We start from the raw sequence: 18630 nt of genomic DNA on the forward strand, positions 1-18630 counted from the left end.
TTGTAACGCTTTTCGCCCTAAGTGGGATGGGTATTCCCAGACGTGGGACCCGTGCTCACTACGCCACTGGAGTCAAGCTATCCTGGCTGATGACGGCTGATAGCCAGAAACCGGTCCTAGGATGTTTGATTCCGGTCCAGGGAAGACATGGCTTGGCAGTTCGGGCTGGACTGTTCCCATGAGGCACAGGGTCAAGACTGATTTGCATATGGCCATGTCTGAACTGGGGTGGCGTGGTGGGCAAAAGAACGATGGATTTAACCCAGATCTCTTGACTGGGGGAGAATGTCTGCATTGTCAGCATTCCGTCCATCATTTGTTTGTTGTAACGCTTTTCGCCCTAAGTGGGATGGGTATTCCCAGAAGTGGGACCCGTGCTCACTACGCCACTGGAGTCAAGCTATCCTGGCTGATGACGGCTGATAGCCAGAAACCGGTCCTAGGATGCTTGATTCCGGTCCAGGGAAGACATGGCTTGGCAGTTCGGGCTGGACTGTTCCCATGAGGCACAGGGTCAAGACTGATTTGCATATGGCCATGTCTGAACTGGGGTGGCGTGGTGGGCAAAAGAACGATGGATTTAACCCAGATCTCTTGACTGGGGGAGAATGTCTGCATTGTCAGCATTCCGTCCATCATTTGTTTGTTGTAACGAGTTTGTCTGCCCTGGCATTCAGAAATCCTGCCAGGTGTTGAACTACCAGGGTTAGGCAATGCTGTTCCAGCCATGTCTAGAGACCCAGGGCCTCTCAACAAAGGGTCCACAACTCCACCCTGCACTGCTTGTTGCAGTACCACATGGCGGCGGTGTTGTCCCTGAATACCTGCACCAACTTCTCATTGACAGAGGGAAGATATGCCTTCCATGCCAATCAAATCGTTCAAAGCTCCAACAAATTGATGTGGAGCCCCGACTCCGCAGGAGACCAGTGTCCCCTGATCTCTGTCTTTCCCAGATGACCACCCCATCCCAGAAGTGATGCATCTGTCATGAATGTGAGATCTGGTTGGGTACGGGAGAGGGGTCTGCTGTTGACCCAATTGCGGTTCGTCAACCACCACTGCAGATATCTTGCAGTTCCTTCCAAGATCTGGACCACTTAGGTGAGATTGCCCTGATGCAGTGCCTACTGGATCTTCAGGTCCCACTGCAGAGCCCGCATACACCACCTGCCATGCTTTACCAACAGGAGGCCATGGGGCTCAACTGTCTCAGAATCAGTCTCACCGATAGCGGCTGAAATATCGGAATCATAACCTGAATATCCTGGACTTGCTGCTCTGGAGGAAACTGAACAGCCCCGATGAAAGGGAGCGTCTGAGAAGGAGTCAAGTGTGACTTCTGCATGTTTATAAAGAACCCCAGTGAATGCAGGAGGTCCGCCGTAGTCTGAAGGTGGGAGACGACAGCCTGGGGTGTGGACGCCTTCAACAGCCAGTCACTGAGGCAGGGGAAGACTGACACCCCTAACCTGCAAAGATGAGCTGTGACCTCCGCCATCACCTTGGTGAACACCCGAGGGGCACCTGTAAGGCCGAAGGGGAGCACGGTAAACTGAAAGTACTTGCAGCCTACCTTGAACCGCAGGTAACGCCTGTGGCCCAGCATGCGTTGTAAAATCATGCGATGTAATGGTAGTTGCGATGTAAAAACCGTGTGGTAAAAGCATGCATTGTAATTGTTTGCGTTGTAACGTCATATATTCATTCATCGACCGCAAAGCCAGGCTGGAGGAAGAAAACATCTTCTTTCCAAGTGAATCCAGACTCTTCGTTTCCCTATCTGGAGGGACGGAAGGGAACGCCCTTTAGGAGGTAGAAGCCTGCACCACCAAGCTTTCAAGGGTGGGGTGTTGGCTGAGGAACTTTGGGTCGCCCAGAGCCGGGCGATAGCGGTGTGCAATTGTTCTATTCACAGGAGCCCCTGTGCTAGGCTTGGACCACGTGCTGAGAAGGACATCAGTAAGTGCCTCATTGAAGGGCAAAAAGGGTTCAGAGGGGGAAGCCCCAGGTTGACGCACTTCGTCAGAATATTAGTGCTGACCTGCACAGAGGGCAACTCTAGTCCAAGGACCTCTGCTGCCCTCTTAACCACCATGACATAAGATACCCCTTCTCCATAGTCACAGATGGTGGAGAGAGCATGCCAGTATCTGGGGATGCATCCAGTCCACTGGCCTCCCCAAGTTCCCCATACCAGTCCATCTGCTCTGCAGTGACATCCTGGTGTCCAGAAGCATCCATAGACCTCTCCCATTCCTCTCCCAAGCCTAAAACATCATCAAAATGTTCAGGCGACAACATAGAACCCCTGGGTTTTGTCAATGTCGGAATCAGCGGCGAGCAACGCCGTTCCAACTCTGTGTCGTCAGGGATAAGGATGGGGCTGGCATCGACTTCGGGTCCGACAGCCGGGAAGGTCGTGATGGCACGACCGATGTCATCCCGGATCAGATCCCTGAGGCCCCACCAGTGCCGTGACCGGAGCCAACAGCATCAAATCTGATTGGGCCCCTTCCGACGCAGAGGGCTCACCAGAGTGATCGGCCCACTAAAATACGTGGCGCATGGCCACGTAAAAATCTTTAATTCGAGCAGGAGTTGCTCTGGCTCTGCAAAGGGAGGGAGGCATGAAGTCGATCCTGGCTCCAACTCCGCAAAACTGTGCTTAGAGCATCTATGCTCCTTACCTCATTCATCGACGAACGAAGGTTGAGGCGAAGATGAATTCTGCTTGGACTTCTTCTTGTGCCTCGTTTCAGAGTGTCCCGAGGACCTCGAGTGGGATGAAGAAGACTTCGGGTTCCAGAGCAAACCCATGACCTCCTCTTCTTCGATCGGGTCCGGATCCTCCTCGGAGTCTCGTTGGATGGTGTCGACTGCAGGGCCGCAAGGAGCTTCATAGCCTGCTCCAGCAAGGCCTTCGGAGCCATAGCCCCATCGTCCAAGCACGACTTCCAATCGTGGTCACCCTCGAGACACCAAAGACAGATGATGTGGCGGTCGGTTGCCGACATCATGCAGTGACAGGCACCTCATGGTTTGAATCCTGCCTTCCTCAAAGACATCCTCACACAATGTTTTGAAAAAATTCCGAAGTCGACAAAAAGTCGAAAAAAGCCTGTCAAAAAGTGACAGAGGGGTAGCTCTTCCCGGATCGGCGCTTATCTGGCATGGAAAGAAAACAACTGACCTGGGTGGCACCTATATAGGTGACAGCCACATCATAACTGACAGTAACGTTGCCAATGACATTATGCAGAGCCGAATGGAGCCACCCGATGGCGGGTGCAAGGGGTATAGCTCGATCAAAAGTTTCAGGATCCAGCCTGACACCTGGGAAATTCAGGGGTAAGGAATCTGCAGCTAGAAGTCTCTATCGAATATGTTATTACACTGGTTTAAATGTACTTTATCATCGCTATGCTGTCACACACACTTTATGGGGTGCTATTCATCATACATTTCCTAATGCAAATAGTTAATAGAATAGCAACATGCATATCATAATATGGCTCCAAGTTTTGTCCATTAAATATTGACTGTCATGTCGTCCACAGACCGATTATTTTTTCTATATATTTGTGAAGATGATGAGCCACAGCAGAGGGATCGCACGAGTCAGCTTTAGTGGTAAGTGCCATTTATTGACCCTCATCCACCAACTCCTTCAACTCCCTCCAATGGTCAACATAGGAATCCTCATCGAAGAGCATCAAAACATTCCAAGAATGATAAGACAGGGCTACAACAGATGTGAGGGCATAGAGATCAGCATAAAATACCACACATCTTCTGTCTAACAAAAAAATATATAAATACATAAATATCACAGATGAATTAAGGCATTGTAACAATGAAAGGAAAGTTTCATAATCGATAAATAGAAAAACTTTTTCCCAACTCTTTTGTTACTAAACTATAACTCTTAACATTTCCCACTTTTACTAGTAGAATTCAGATTCTTGCCAAGAGACAAACATCTCAGTATATTTAATTTTATATCATTAACTCTCATAAATTAAACAAGTCTATTGAGGTTCCAAATTCTAAAATCCTTGATCTTAATGACATTATTAACTAGCTTAACGATTTCTTTAGGGTCAATAAACTTTGGGCCAGATGTAGGTGGCCAAATACAGAGCGGTAATGCAGAAATTCGCAGAATTTCTGCGTTACCGACCGGTATTTGGCTGAGTGCAATGTAGGCGAGTTGAAACCTACTTGCAAAATAAGGAATCGCAAAATAGCGATTCCTTATTTTGCTCATTGCATTTAAGGAATCGGAAATACCAATTCCTTAAATGCAATGCACGTAGCACTAAAAATAGTGCACTTCAGCTTCAAGTTGGTGGTAAGTAGCAATTTCCTTTGAAAAAGCACTTTTTTGCTTTTTTAAATGTGTCATGTGGCACACATCCATGCCCTTAGGGCATGTATGTGTGCCACGTGTGCACACTTGCACATTTCAGGGGTGCAACAGGGTGTCCTTTGGACACCCTGGCACCATTGAAATAGCTCCCGCTATTAGCGATTCGGTAATATCGAATCGCTAATAGTGAATATCTTCCCATTCATTCCTGTGGGCCTCCTAGCCCATAGGAATGAATGGGTAGGTATTCCTTAATAATGAATCTCAATTACCTATTCGTTATTAAGGAACGTTAAGGAATCGCTAATATTTTAGCGATTCCTACCTACATTCCATTTAGCGAGTCCTTAATAGCGATTCGGTAAAAATCGCTATTAAGGACTCGCAAGATTGAAGTTACCTACATCTGGCCCTCTGTGTTTTAACAGGTGCCTTATTTTCTCATGTTTTTGTTTTTTCTCTTGCTTTTCCATCATAGACGGTGTTGTTGTTGTGACCATCCACGGCAAAACCAAAGTGTCCGTGGCTGGACGGAACGGCGTTGAAGTTGTTGTTGTCGTTGTAGACGGCGACAACGTGGGTGAAAGTAGCATATTCAACGGAGACATTGCATAATCATACAAATATAATGAATGCTTGGGTCTGACTCAACAAACTAAGAAGAGACACGAGAAATTGTTTCTCGGTGCTTATGGGGGAATCCCTCCTTTAGGATGGAATCCCATCACCCAACAACGGTGGCATGCTTCATCATCTGGGATTCTCCTCTTGGCAGGGAAACCTAGCCCCGCCAAATGCTACAACTCCTTCACTGAGAGGGAGGAGCTCAGGGATATTTTGTTCCTGCTCTATTTTGCATGTACTAAATGCAGCAGATGAGAGAAGACGAACTGGTTGGGTGAAGAGCTCAGCGCAACAATAATACAAAGAGTGCGGGTAGTGGTGTTAAAACTAGCTACCAAGAACGAAGGGGAAAACTTTATTAACTCGTTCCTGGTGCCAGGATTAAAACAGCGCACCTGCAGCATAATTATGTTACAGCATGTGTGAGACGAAAACAGGTCTACATGTTTCAGCCATAAAGAGCGAAGAACAAAGTGCTGAAAATAAGATTGAAATACAAAACTGTAATCCTGCTGTGAGTTTAGCTGATGTACTGATCCTATCCCTATTGTACGGATATGGAGCCTCACCTCAACCTGGCAAAAGCTCAGGGAAGGGGCACCGCTCTCTCAGTTGGTACCCCATGCAGTTTCAAAGCTGCAACCGGAGGTTTTGTATTTCCTCAAGGCTAGCACACAAAACATTCCATGTGAAACATGCTAAAGGCCAAGTTTAAGATCATTTTATTATCTTCTGGACCTGAAGACTGGACTCCCTCTCAAGCACATTTTAATCCTAAATATCATGTTTTCCTTTTTTCCCCAAAGCATTTTACAGAAGATTTTTAAGAATATATTTCATACTTCAAACAGAGACAAACTTATATTTTTCAAATGTATCCATCTAAAAGACCTTTTTAATTTGAACCTGTTTCTTTAATTCATACTTTATCAAATGTAATCATTCTTGTCATTAGTCTATTCCTAGATGACAACCAATGAGGGTGACTGAGGAAGGGGTGAAGGGAGCAACACGTGCACAATAACATTCACCATTTGCATGTTTCATTTTAATTTCAACCCTTACATTAAGGGAAACCTCATGCAAATGGATTAAAAAGATATGGCAATATAGCAGTGATTTACTGTCCACATTTTCACTAACTTGTCCACATGTTTCACCTTTGTCTATATTTTCAAGCCTGGTCAAACAGATTTTGCCACCCCATTGTGCTATGATGCCAGGAACCCCAGCAATCTCGCTCTTGTTTTATCTTCATCGCACCCAATACACTAAATGCCCAGGGCTTGCGCCTTTATCTCCAGGAAGCTAAGTATCTGAGATACAAATATGCACATAACAATGAGCCTTGTTATTATGCCAATGCCTCTATTTCCGTGTGGTGCCTCGGTCCATATCATTAGTACTCTCTCGCATGAAAACACAGGGGGGAGGAAGCACACTGCCTGACATCCCAGAGCCCAGTTTGCTCAGATGGGTTATGGTAAATGCAGTGCATGATAACACTTACTATAATTAAATGCCTTGTGTTTTACCATGGCTGGTGCAGCCAGTGGTGTGTATCTCTAGACATGTGTTTCAAGATAATAGTCCTTCTTCAGTAGAATAACACTTCATTCTAAGGTTGCTGGCCATGCTGCTCACAGTCTTCTGGGGTCCACTGACTGAGCGAAGGTGCATCAATCAGAGTGCATCAGCTCACCAACTCTCTCATGACGAAGCTTTTGTGATACAAAGAACTCCAAATGTGTCATATGAAGATACAATGGTTCTACCCACAAATTATTTTTACAACAGTGCTGTTTTAGGTTTAGTGTAATTGTTCACAAACCTTGGCCCACTAAAGTATGTAAGTAGGCACTTGGAATATTTTTAATCCAGAAGGCATAACATCACATGCCTGCCGTTTATCTTTCATTTGATGGTATGGCTGTAGGGTGTCTTCTGCATGCCCCATTGAACCCCCACCCCACACGCACAGGCACTTTTCAGATTTCCAGGATTAGTGCTCTGATGATCCAGTAGTATCCTCTTTCACCACATTACAGTTCACATTTTAGGGGCTCCAGGCTTGACACCCTAGCACACACACAAACTCCCTACTCATGCAATCTTTTCCCTATGCATGGCGTGCCACTCCAAGAACACAACATGTCAACCTACACACAACATTTTTCAGACACTGTGCTCTGCATCATAGGGTGTAGCCAGTTTTTTTTCCATGCAATGTTTTCAAGTTCTTGTTTTTTGGCATTCATGGGACGAATACGTTACCCTCCTCGAGAACCTCACTTTCTATCACTGGGCTTCGAAGCTTGCCACCCACATTGCTACATTTTCAGATTGCTTGGATTGGCAGTCTAACTTCTCAACATGTCACTACCCCCTCAGCCTCAATGGTGCATTTGCAGGTCACTCTGATTAACTAACAATGAAATGAATCAACATGTTACCCTCCTCCAGTGATCCAGCCTTTTGCGCACAATGTATGCCACTATTTATGTCATTACACTTTAATCCCTCTCCACCATACTGCATTTTCAGATTTCAAAATGGGGCTCTTTCTTTCCCCACTGCCCAGGCTAACTTTTTGGAATAGTTGGCAAGAGTCATTCAAGTTCCCCCTCTCCTCACTCCCATACCAAATTTTCAGGTCAAGGAGATTGCTACCCAGTAACATCGATTTCTCCTCATACCACATTTTAAGGTGACAGGACGCCCTAATCCAGTGACCTAGTGTACATACATTCTATATTTCACAGCACCCTGTTAGACATTGGGCCTGTTTTCCTCCATCTGAAATTAGTGTCCAATGGATGCTTTTGACTCTACTCATTCCTGTATCTACACCAGGTTCTTAGGCCCTATTTCAAATTCACTGGTTTAAGCAGATTTACTGCTCTAATTAAAAATGAGGATGCTAATGATAAGCAGAATTAATCAGAACAGGGCAACCTGGTATTGAAAACAATTAAGGGTTTTATACTAGAAAACTATGTTCAAGTCTAGATGTGCCCCACTTTTGCATTATTTATCAAATGACTTGACTACAGATGAGAAATGTGTCTTTCTAGACCTCTGTTTAGTCACATCATTTGTATTTTGTTGTGCTGAACAAGAAAGATGAGGTCTTTCTTGAAGTGTTCAGTTTTTCTCCGGTCAGTAGTGATCTGTCTATGCAGACCTACAACTTTCCTCCACCAAGGGAGAGTCATTAAAGAGAGAAGCAGCTACATGGTCAAAATGTATCACTCAGCACCACGAAAATTAACTCATGGGGAAACACTTCTTCAAGAAAAGGACTCTGAGTGGATTAGTTTGGGAGGCATGCAAAGAGGTGAATAAGAGGAAACAGCCAGCTATTCCTTCAGTCCGGTCAGATGTTGGTCATACCTAGGTATGCAGTATAAATATGTTCACCTATAGATACCTTCTGAGTGTATAGCCATAATTGCTCTGTGCAGAGCTCCATGCCCTCAATACACATGAGGCATGACTTTCACTCTCCCACCATGCTCTGTACGCTCATTACCTCTGTACTCGTTACAATGGGTGCAGGGCATTGTCTTAAGCTATACCTTTGGCTAACTCCTATGTCCGCAGTACATGAGTAGCATCAATTGGCATCATAGGGTGGGGCCTTTTTACTGTTCTCTGTGGTACTATGCATGTATTCACATGTGCCAGTTTCCAAGAGGCCATATTGATACCCCTTCTATGTAACTGGAGTGCTCCACTTCCTAAGCATTCAATTGAAGAAAATGTTGGATTTACATGTCACTGCTACTCAAACTGTGGAAATATCCACTCAAAAACACATGAAGAGTTCTAACATTTCTCAGCCCTCACTATCTGGTTCCTCTCCGGTGTGTACAAAAATGTCACCAAAAGCAAAACATTACAAATAACAAAGATGAAATAAATATAAGGATTTGCAATGCTGGATGCTAGAATGATGATGGAGTACAGTGGATATGTAAAGCATGCCTTCATACATCTAACCGTGTGTTTGTAGACAATTGCAAGATAAATGTATTACTTACTGCATTACTTACCTCATAAGAATGGATAAAAACAAGGCATACATTTAATTTGAAAAGATGTTATCCCAGCACATATTTTTTGTGTATTAGCTATAACATAGCAATGATTTGTGTCCAATATAACAAAGATAGTAATCAATGAAAAACAGAAGAAACGTGTTACTTTGCGGGTTGTGGAGAAGCACTGATGAAAATAAATATGCATGTATACTGACCCATCTACATACATTTTGGAGATGTGGCAGATTATAAATAAACTATACCTGTAAAGTTTGTGAAATCCTGGTTACAACAAACATAATTACATCTTCTAAATCTTGAAAACTGGGGTAAAACTCCATTTTCTCATCATCAAAGATCAATTGCATCTTAAACAATGGGAGGTGTTGTGCATCATCTGGATCGTAGAGCTTCACATATGCTTCAACACTTCTCTTTAATAGTTCTCTGAGCTGAAGTGAAGTAATTTGGAGAACAATAAACAGATTACATCTCAGTCAAATATTTAAAAGGCTCAACACTAATTCAGCACAATCAATTGACAAGAATATACTTAGAGGCCGATCACATTGAGCGCTGGTAATATGGTAATATCAATGTGAGTTAGAACTCAGTGCATAAGGTCCAAAATACTTATCAGAAGCAAATTAACGCAAAAAAAAACCAAGATTGGATACTATATTCAGCATTGGTCATAATACTGCGATGGTGAACTGTTGTTCTGGAATTAGGATAATATAGTCAGTTTTTCAAATTTTTCTTCATGTAATTTGTTTTACACTAGGCCAAACATATCGCCAAAGGGTAATGGATCTCATTGCAAAGATGAGGGTGTGTAACATAAAAAAGGGGTCGAATATGATACATAACTATTCATTGACAAAATTAGGTTAAAGAATCTTGGGCCAGATTCACAAAAGTAATCTGAGACAAAATCCTAACTTTACGACTTTCGGTATTCACAAAAGGCATTTAGGAGTAGTAAAGTTAGGATTCCCAACTTTACTACTCCTAAACTGAGACAAAATCCTAACTTTATTACTTTCTGTAGTCACAAAAGGCAATTAGGAGTTGTAAAGTTAGGAATTCTAAGTTTACTACTCCTAAATGCCTTTTGTGAATACCGAAAGTCATAAAGTTAGGATTTTGTCTCAGTTTAGGAGTAGTAAAGTTAGGAATCCTAACTTTACTACGCCTAAATGCCTTTTGTGAATCCCGAAAGTCATAAAGCTAGGATTTAGTCTCGGAATACTTTTGTGAATCGGGCCCCTTATGATTAGCACCATGCATAAAAAGTCCACAAAAACAATCATTTCAAACAAATGTATTCTAAAAATGTAGATATGACATTGAACAGAAATAAAGTGACAGTAAAGCTATATAAAATCCTTAAAAATAATTTCCCAATCCAAAGGATGAAATTGTGAAAACAAGAACAAGTAAAATAAAATACACATCACGTTCTCCACTGAGGTTAACTTCAGGCAAACTATCACCCTCCAATTTACTAACGCAGTTGTACTGATAAGTAGCTTCTTTAGTCTACTTGAAGATACAAAAGCAACACAATTTGGTTAGGCATGTAAACATAAGCTTAACACTGTCTTTCAGACATGTGTAGGACCTCTTAAGAATAAAGGCTTCAGAAGCTTCTTTGTTGCATTATGCAGAAGGGGCATGATAACAATGTGCGCAAGAGTCTTATCTGATGACCTACACAAGCTGCCACTTCCTACCAAGTTAACCTTAAGTTCATATATAGATTTGAACCTCTTATTATTCCTTGTGAAGTCGTCCAAAGTTGTTGGATATGGTTTACACGAAACTGCAACAATACCCATGGATTGTGGCCGTTTCTTGTGCACCATTTCCAACAATTTTGGACGACCTAGTATGCTTGTCATCCATTGGGTCTAGATGCACTGTATGCTCAAGAGAGACACTCTGTGTCATGGTCCTTGTGTCCTGATGAAATTGTTGAAATGTATTGCAATGAAACATGTGGACCTGCCCTAATAAAATGTTATTAACTTGCTTGAGTATTTTTAATATGCACATAGAGTGGGCATATGTAGGAGAGTAGGGTCTGCTATCCTATGGTCACCCCAAATTTTTGCTTTTTGCTTCACTGGTTTTTGACATATTGAGGCTGTGGGCCTGCTAATCAGACCCCCAGCCTGCTGTTCTCTCTAACTAAATTGACACTATGCACCCTAGGTGCATAACCAATTGGAAGTGGATCACCCTGTGAGCCCCTGTACCAGTGTACACTAGGTACCCAGGGCATTGGTGTATCTAAGGCCTGCCAGGGGCTGAAGCATGTATTGTGCCACCCCTGGCCTGGCCTAACAAATTTGACACAACTGGCTAATCACTCAGCTGGGGTAAGTTGGTGTAACCACCTCTTACTTAGGTGTAGTATACCTATACCTAACCTTAAATGGGACACATGTTAACCTATAAGTCACTCCTATGGCGGGCCTTAACAATCCTGAAGGCAGAGTGCTTGGTTCCATGTGAGATGGTGCTCTGGCATGAGCTGAGCCTGTCTGCAGTGGTCGGAACAACTTCCTTCTACCGTTTCCAGATACCGTCATACCATATACTCTTAAGTGCATTATGAACCTCGCGGTTAAATGCTATCTTTGGTTTGGCTTTATCAAAACATGTCGAGTAAGGTGTCATTCGAATTGGAATACTAACCCCTCGCCAATTCTGGCGACGGGGTTAGCATTCCACCCTTCTAGAGGGACACGACATGTACAGTACCTGAAACCCGGGTAAAATCAGACATAGCCTCAGCTCCACAAAATGGATGCTGCCACCACAGACACAAGTCTGCCCTCCTGCTGCTGGGAGTCCTTCCAGCTTGGGAGACGTGGACAAAGGGTTTCCTGCCAGGGGAGGTGCGAGCACCACCCCAGACAGGATTTTGTGTATTGGTCAGGTAGGGCTTGAAAGAAACCAGACATGCCTGAGGCTCACAAGGAGCCTCGGTGCATATGCCAGTTCAAACCAGTCCTGGGGCACACCAGCCCCGGACCTGGGGCGAGCTGGACAAAGGATTGGGGGTGTAACCACCCCCCTTCCTGGTCCCACCCAACATCGCCTGGTACCTACCTGGTGCCACGCCGGTCACTGGCTAGTGACTGTGAACACTCCCCTCTGCTTTCAGGTCTTCTACAACTCCGATCCGCCCTTGGATCCAACGCATCCCTTCTGGACCGACCGCCTGCAGCATCTTTGTCATCAGGCTCCATTGAATCGATAGAAGAAACCCGACGCACTTCGAGACCTATGCACCCGCTTCCTGTGGGTGAGGTAAAGCTGGCACTCCGGTGCCCAAGTGTAGAGAAACATCTCTAGTGTCTGTGTTTTGAATCTTAAGATCGTAGTCCATCCAGAAGACCCTTTCTGCAGTAACTTTTAAACTTTTATGCACCCATTGAAAACCTATGGGAGCCCGCGTGTAACTTTCCTCACTGCACACGCGACCCGTGGACCTCCTGGTCACTAACTGAAGTTAGCTCCTTGTAGGCCCAGCGACTCTAGAGGCCCTAGGCCTTTTCCCTTTCCTGTTCGTGGTACTTATACCACTATTTTAGTATATGGTTTGAGTGGCCACCAGGGCCCATCCATATAAAGTGCAACTTCTGTATATTATAACGTTGTCTTGTTTAACAATTTGTGCTCCTGTGCTCATAAAGAGTCTAGGGGATACTTTGAGAAATAAATACATATATATTTTCAATATATATCTGTGTGGTGTCCTTTTATTGGTATAAAGGGGGGTTACAATTGGTAAAACAGCCTGCTTAACACGCTTTAACGAGTTTAGCCTCAAAGACTGCTTAGCCTACGCTACCACTAGGGCAGCTAGTCCGAAAAGGTTGACTTACAACCACACCATAAGGGTTGCTTGGCATGGTACAAGGTGGTCACTTTAACTAGTGAACATCATATACCAGGCCAACTTCTCACAGCATAGTATTATTCACTGCACTCATCTGATATATTTTTAGGTTGAGCCTGAGTCAGTGCGCATGCACTGCTCTGCAAGACTTCCTGTAGTAGAGTATGGAAGAGAAGCACCGCCCACTCTCTGCCCATATTTTTCATTGGCTTGTATCTATGTCCTTCGTAAATGCTGGCTTCTGAATCAGTAATTGGCTTGTTAGTCCCTCCTTAGTACGTAGCTTGTCTTCATTTGTAACCTCCCATGGCTACTGGCCCCTTTACTTCGGTTGTTACACGGTGTGTGTTATTTACACTTGTAAGCACTATTTTCTTTATTGAGTATCTCCTACTTTATGCACGACGACACAATGACGTACTTTGCTCACATACAGCGCGCCATGCACACTTTCACTTTCAAGCAGCCGGGACAATGGCATTGCAAATATTTTAATGCCCGGGCGCCGCTCTTGATCACGGTGCCCACTTAATTTAATATTCACAGGAGTAGCGCATGTTGATCTCGGCACCAGCTTAATTTGAAACATGTTTGAATCAGAAGTACCCAATACCATAGTGCCGATATGTTTTAGTGCGCCTGATTAGAACAAAGGAGTCTCGGAGAAAGCAAATTCTCCTCTAGAGGTTTCCTGGCCAGTACATCAAGCTCAGCTTGTCAGAAGAGAAACATATTCTGTGACATTGCAAGGCTTTCACTCTGAATACAGGGCCAGCAGTGCATCACAGGGCCTACAGACCTCCCTGCTCATTTCCACCAGGTTTCTGGACGCCTTCCGCTTCTCACATTCCCAGAGGCACCTCCCATTCAGAGAACTCCAGTGGGTTTTGGGTCTGAGAGTAATAGGGGTGCACCCCAACCTATGTTTAGGGATCCCGAGGACTGTGGGAGTGAAAAGTGCAGGCTGGGGGAGCTCCTGCAGCTGAAGAACCTGAGCCGGAGGAGACGGGTGAATGGGAATAACGCGCTCTGAGAATCCCCCTCCCCAGATCCTGAGGAAAGCCGAGGAGAGAGGGAAGGAGGGAGAGTGAGGCGAGAGCCATGCACGCCACCACAGCCTCACTCGCTGCCCGGGCATGCTGGCTGGGGTGGAGCCCCGGGAGTGTAGCACAAATATCTGTTCTTTCCTTTTTAGTTTTTTTCCCTTCTCTTTCTTGTCTTTCTCACTCTTTCTCTCCCTCGCGCTGTGCTATCTTTTTCACTCACTCTCTCCTTTTTCTCCCTGCTTACTTCTCCTGGTTCTGCTTATGAAGTTTCTCTCTGGACTGCTGTGTGTCTGCCTCTCTCCTTTCTTTTACTTTCGTTCTCCGCTCACAGTCGATGCAGAAACAGGAAGGAGAAGTCTCTGCGGCTTGAACTTTTGTAATGTTTAGGGCAGACTATGGTCTATGCAGGCAGGAACTTGGGTCTGTGCAGGCGGTGCGTGTGCTGAGCCAGCCTGGGGAGAGTGTCTTTGCAAGTTTAAAGGAGGTATCAGGCTCTTTAAATAACACTAAATATCCAGGATTTTGTTGTTTCTATAGACCGCTAATTTAGCCATGCACGGTGACTGAGGTGGATAGGGTTTTGTCCAATATCACACAGTTATGGCCAAGTGGAGAAGGACGGATTAGAATTTAGAGTTTATAAGCTCACCATATGATACGATGGTGCATTTAGTTAGCGCATGCAGATAATAATAAATGTGCTTGCTACGTGGATTGTGTCTTTGTCCTTCGTACACGCTGGCTTGTGATTCAGTAATTGGCTTGTTAGTCCCTCCTTAGTACGGTCTTGCCTTCATTTGTAACCTCCCATGGCTACTGGCCCCTTTACTTTGGTTGTTACCTGGTACGTGTTATTTAACCTGTAAGCAAGCATTTGCAATGCAATATGTCTCGCATTTGCGAGAGTTTGAGCCATATTGTAAATATCAAAGCCTTTTATTTATGTGTTTTAAAAACCTGCAAGTGGTACGTAAACACGCACTTTGTACTTATAGCAGTAACATATTTATTTATTTTATAGTCCTTACTTACGAGAAGGCCGTCAGAAAAAGAGGCGCAGTTACTACCAGCCTTGCATCTCGTAAGCAACGACTATAAGTGCAAAGTGCATGTTTACGCACCGCTGCAGGTTTTCAAAACACATAAGGGGCATTGCCATCTACAATGCTAATAGTTCAAACTCTCGCAAATGCGAGACCTATGCATTGCAAATGCTTGTTTGTTTAGCCCTTGAACTACATCTTCTTTTGGCATCTGAGAACTACACAATACCTCTAGTGACTAAGTATCATCTCCTTCCCAGACATTAGAAGTAGCTTAGGGAGAGATACTTGCAAAATGTGTTATTTCCTTTTGATTTAGGACTGTGGGTATCAACAACATTTTGTTTCATCCTAATTGGTTAGTCCTGCCTGTCTTAACTTCGAAGAGTGATACTGATGTCGAGGAGCCCGGGATGCAGTAGTTACTGGACCTGTGTTACAATGGGTTGCTCCTGTAAGGTATGTCCTTTAAAACATGAAGGTTTCTTGCTTTTGTGTAATACTTGTTGTTTTCTTTGTGAGAACTGCTTAGAGTGTTCCCTAATTCAAAAATCTAGATAGAACCATGTGTGGAGTAGCATTGTATGTTCCCCTTTTACTTGTAAAAAACATATACTGCATTTGACAGCATCTCTCTGATTGGGTTTTTAATTGATTAAGGATCTTTTACACAACATGCTTTGTGACATAAACTTAATGGGGAGCTGGAAACAAATGTGTTTAATGGGGCGGATATGGTATTCGCCCTTATCTTATGTAAAGTTCAACAAGGGACATAGTTCACATGTCTATGTAAGTGAGCACATGACTGTTAACTGTGGCTCCAATATACAAGGGCACAGGGCATAGATTGATTTTGAATCGGAAATGCATATTTTGGGATCCCCACTATAAACTATCCGCAATTGATTTTGAGCTAAACTTTCCAAAGTCAAACTTAGATGGATATGTAGGGATTTAAAAAAAATATTTGTGCACTTCTGTCTGACATAGCAAAGTTAAGAACAAACAAAATAGCTTTTTCTATGGACTAATGGATTGAACCATATCAACAAGGTCTCTATCACAAATCAGAAAATAGAAGCTCTACTGTTTATGGCTCATACATTTACTCATAGAAAGAAAACGACTCCTCCTAAATTCTTCAAATCATAACCTTTTTAGTTTGTACTTATTAACTCAAATGTCTGGAGACCATAACATTCAGAAGGGCTTATTCTATTGTTGCCCAGTAAATATGCATCCCATCTTGCTATACCCTTAACAGCATGGCTCTGAACGTCAAGGGTTTTTTGGGGAATGTGTCTGCTTGACAGAGGTCCCTTGTTTTTAAAAATATTTTTTTATTCTTTTCCGTAAAAGATGAAAAATAGTAAGCAAAGCCCGAAACAAAACAGCATATTTTGCTTTTCAGGTAACGAATGAGTGGAAAAGTATAAATGAAAATATTCAAATCACAGTACATCAAACAACATTGTGAAATGTCACAGGCCATGACAATTATTTTTTCACTTCACCAGGGCTACAGATTAACAGCGGAGAACAATCAAGTGACAAATTGCCCAGGCTAGTTAGGGACACATGTAGCAGGGGCAGATGTGACATAGGGAGTACCATTATGTGCATCCTGCTACTTTGTCAGCGACAGGTGCAACGTAGGCCGTACCAATATGGTATACCTTGAGCCTTGGGTATCATTAGTGCACATTTGAAATATGGGTAGTAACCACAAAAGACGTGGAAGGTCCAGCACGACTGGAAGAAACCACAGCTGACCAACCTGGGCCCCTCAAAAAGATACTGCAATACATATGCTTCGTATTCTCAATTACCAGTCTAGAGCTGCCCTTGAAAGTGCTGTTACGTTACATTGAGAACCAAATGTTCGTATGTAATTTCCAGAATTAAATACTAACCTGCTTTGTTGATGCAGAATGACTGCCTAAGCGATGTTAAATTATAGATTAAATAAATGGATTGTCTGGTTAATTTTCATCCACAAGCAAAATTCTTAGAACAAGGGTTCTGTATAACTTATCCATAAAAAGGTGGAGAAAATGATGATTGCTGGACTGATATTGAGAACTGGAAGGAGATGAAGGGTGGAGGTGCTCACATAGAAATCATTTTGTTTATAGAATTCTTTAACAGGGGAATAAAACCTTCAGTGGTTACCCCTTCTGGGGAGGTCCATTCAGCACAAGGCCAATGAGTATTTGTGATATGGGTGAAAGGATCGACTTCCACACCAATTCGTTAGAAACGTCTATATTTATTGCATTTGCATACAACAACACACTTAAAAGAGGAAGGCGAGGTACAAGATCACAGCACGTCTACTTGTGACAGTTTCCCTCAGCATCTAGGTGTTAACTGTGAACCCTCCTAACATTCTAGAATGCCAACTGTCTGTATTACAATGTGAATGTTCTGAGACTATTGCGGTGTCCTGTAAGAAGTGTGCTCTGACATGAATACCTACCATCACAACACTTTCCCCCCCTTTTATATTGAAGAACAATTAAATATAAATACTGAGGAAAACATTATGATAAAATGATATAGAGATACTGCTACCATCTATTATGCATTGACATCTAATCAAGGAGATAACTATGCATATGATCACTAATTATTCATAAACCCAAGATAATACATATTAATACGGAAACGCCAATTATTAAATGAATAAAAATTAAGTGACACTAAATACCTAAAAATAGAAAAGTCATAAAATGGTCTGATATAAAAACACTATAAGCATGTTCACAAATATAATACTTTACATACTGGTATATTAGACATCAATATGCATAAAATTAGTGCACTCATACTACTGGATTAATCACACAAGTAGTTTTTAAACCTTCTGGGTTTAATCACAGCATGTCCTGTCCTTCTTCTTTTATTACTAGCTATGGTGCTTACATCATGGGATGTCCCACTACTCTCTTGTGAGTTTCCATCCCTTCTTACTGTTCCAAAACCACTTGACTCTGGGTAGCCACGTGGTCATCATCACCCGGTACCCCATTACCTTGGGCATCATCATCTTCATATAACTACTCAAATCTTTGTTTAGTATCCTTTGCTTCTCCCTGAGAACTTACAACATTGTTCTGGGAACTTTGGCTACCACTACCAACATCCACATTGTCATCCATTCTCTTACACAAGGAAATTGCAGACAAATGCAAAACCTTACCATCATTTAGTAGTACAGAATTTCAAAAAACCTGATGCACTACTAAAGGTGGGGTAAAACAACTTTGGTTTTTACAAAAGAATCAGCTTCTTTTTACTCTTACTCTGCCCCAACCATCACATGTACAACTTTGCTTTTATGCTTTAAGTCATAATGTCTTTTGCACTTTGTGCTTCAGATAAATTTTCTTTCACCACCTCAGGTGACCAATCAACCCTTGAAGCTGCTTTCAACCATCCTATGATATCTTTTGACCTGGGAGTTCTTTCCCTCATCAAGACAAAATAACTGGAAACAGTACTCTTTTATGAGTAATTTTAAATGCCCATACCATCTTGTGAAATTCTCTCCTGCACACAAGTCTTTTATAATTAGCTAACTGTA

General features: G+C 43.1%; 1 protein-coding gene across 1 annotated transcript in view; it reads right to left on the reverse strand.

The window, feature by feature from the left end:
• The window catches only part of DNAH12 (dynein axonemal heavy chain 12), a 1449067-nt gene that overhangs the window by 1270034 nt on the left and 160403 nt on the right, over positions 1–18630 (reverse strand). The window contains exon 9 of the mRNA XM_085624669.1: positions 9303–9491. Within this exon, the coding sequence (XP_085480795.1) occupies positions 9303–9491 (189 nt within the window). The remainder of the gene's footprint in view (positions 1–9302; positions 9492–18630) is intronic.

Source organism: Triturus cristatus, chromosome 9 (genome assembly GCF_964204655.1).
Source record: "Triturus cristatus chromosome 9, aTriCri1.1, whole genome shotgun sequence".
NCBI lineage: Eukaryota > Metazoa > Chordata > Amphibia > Caudata > Salamandridae > Triturus > Triturus cristatus.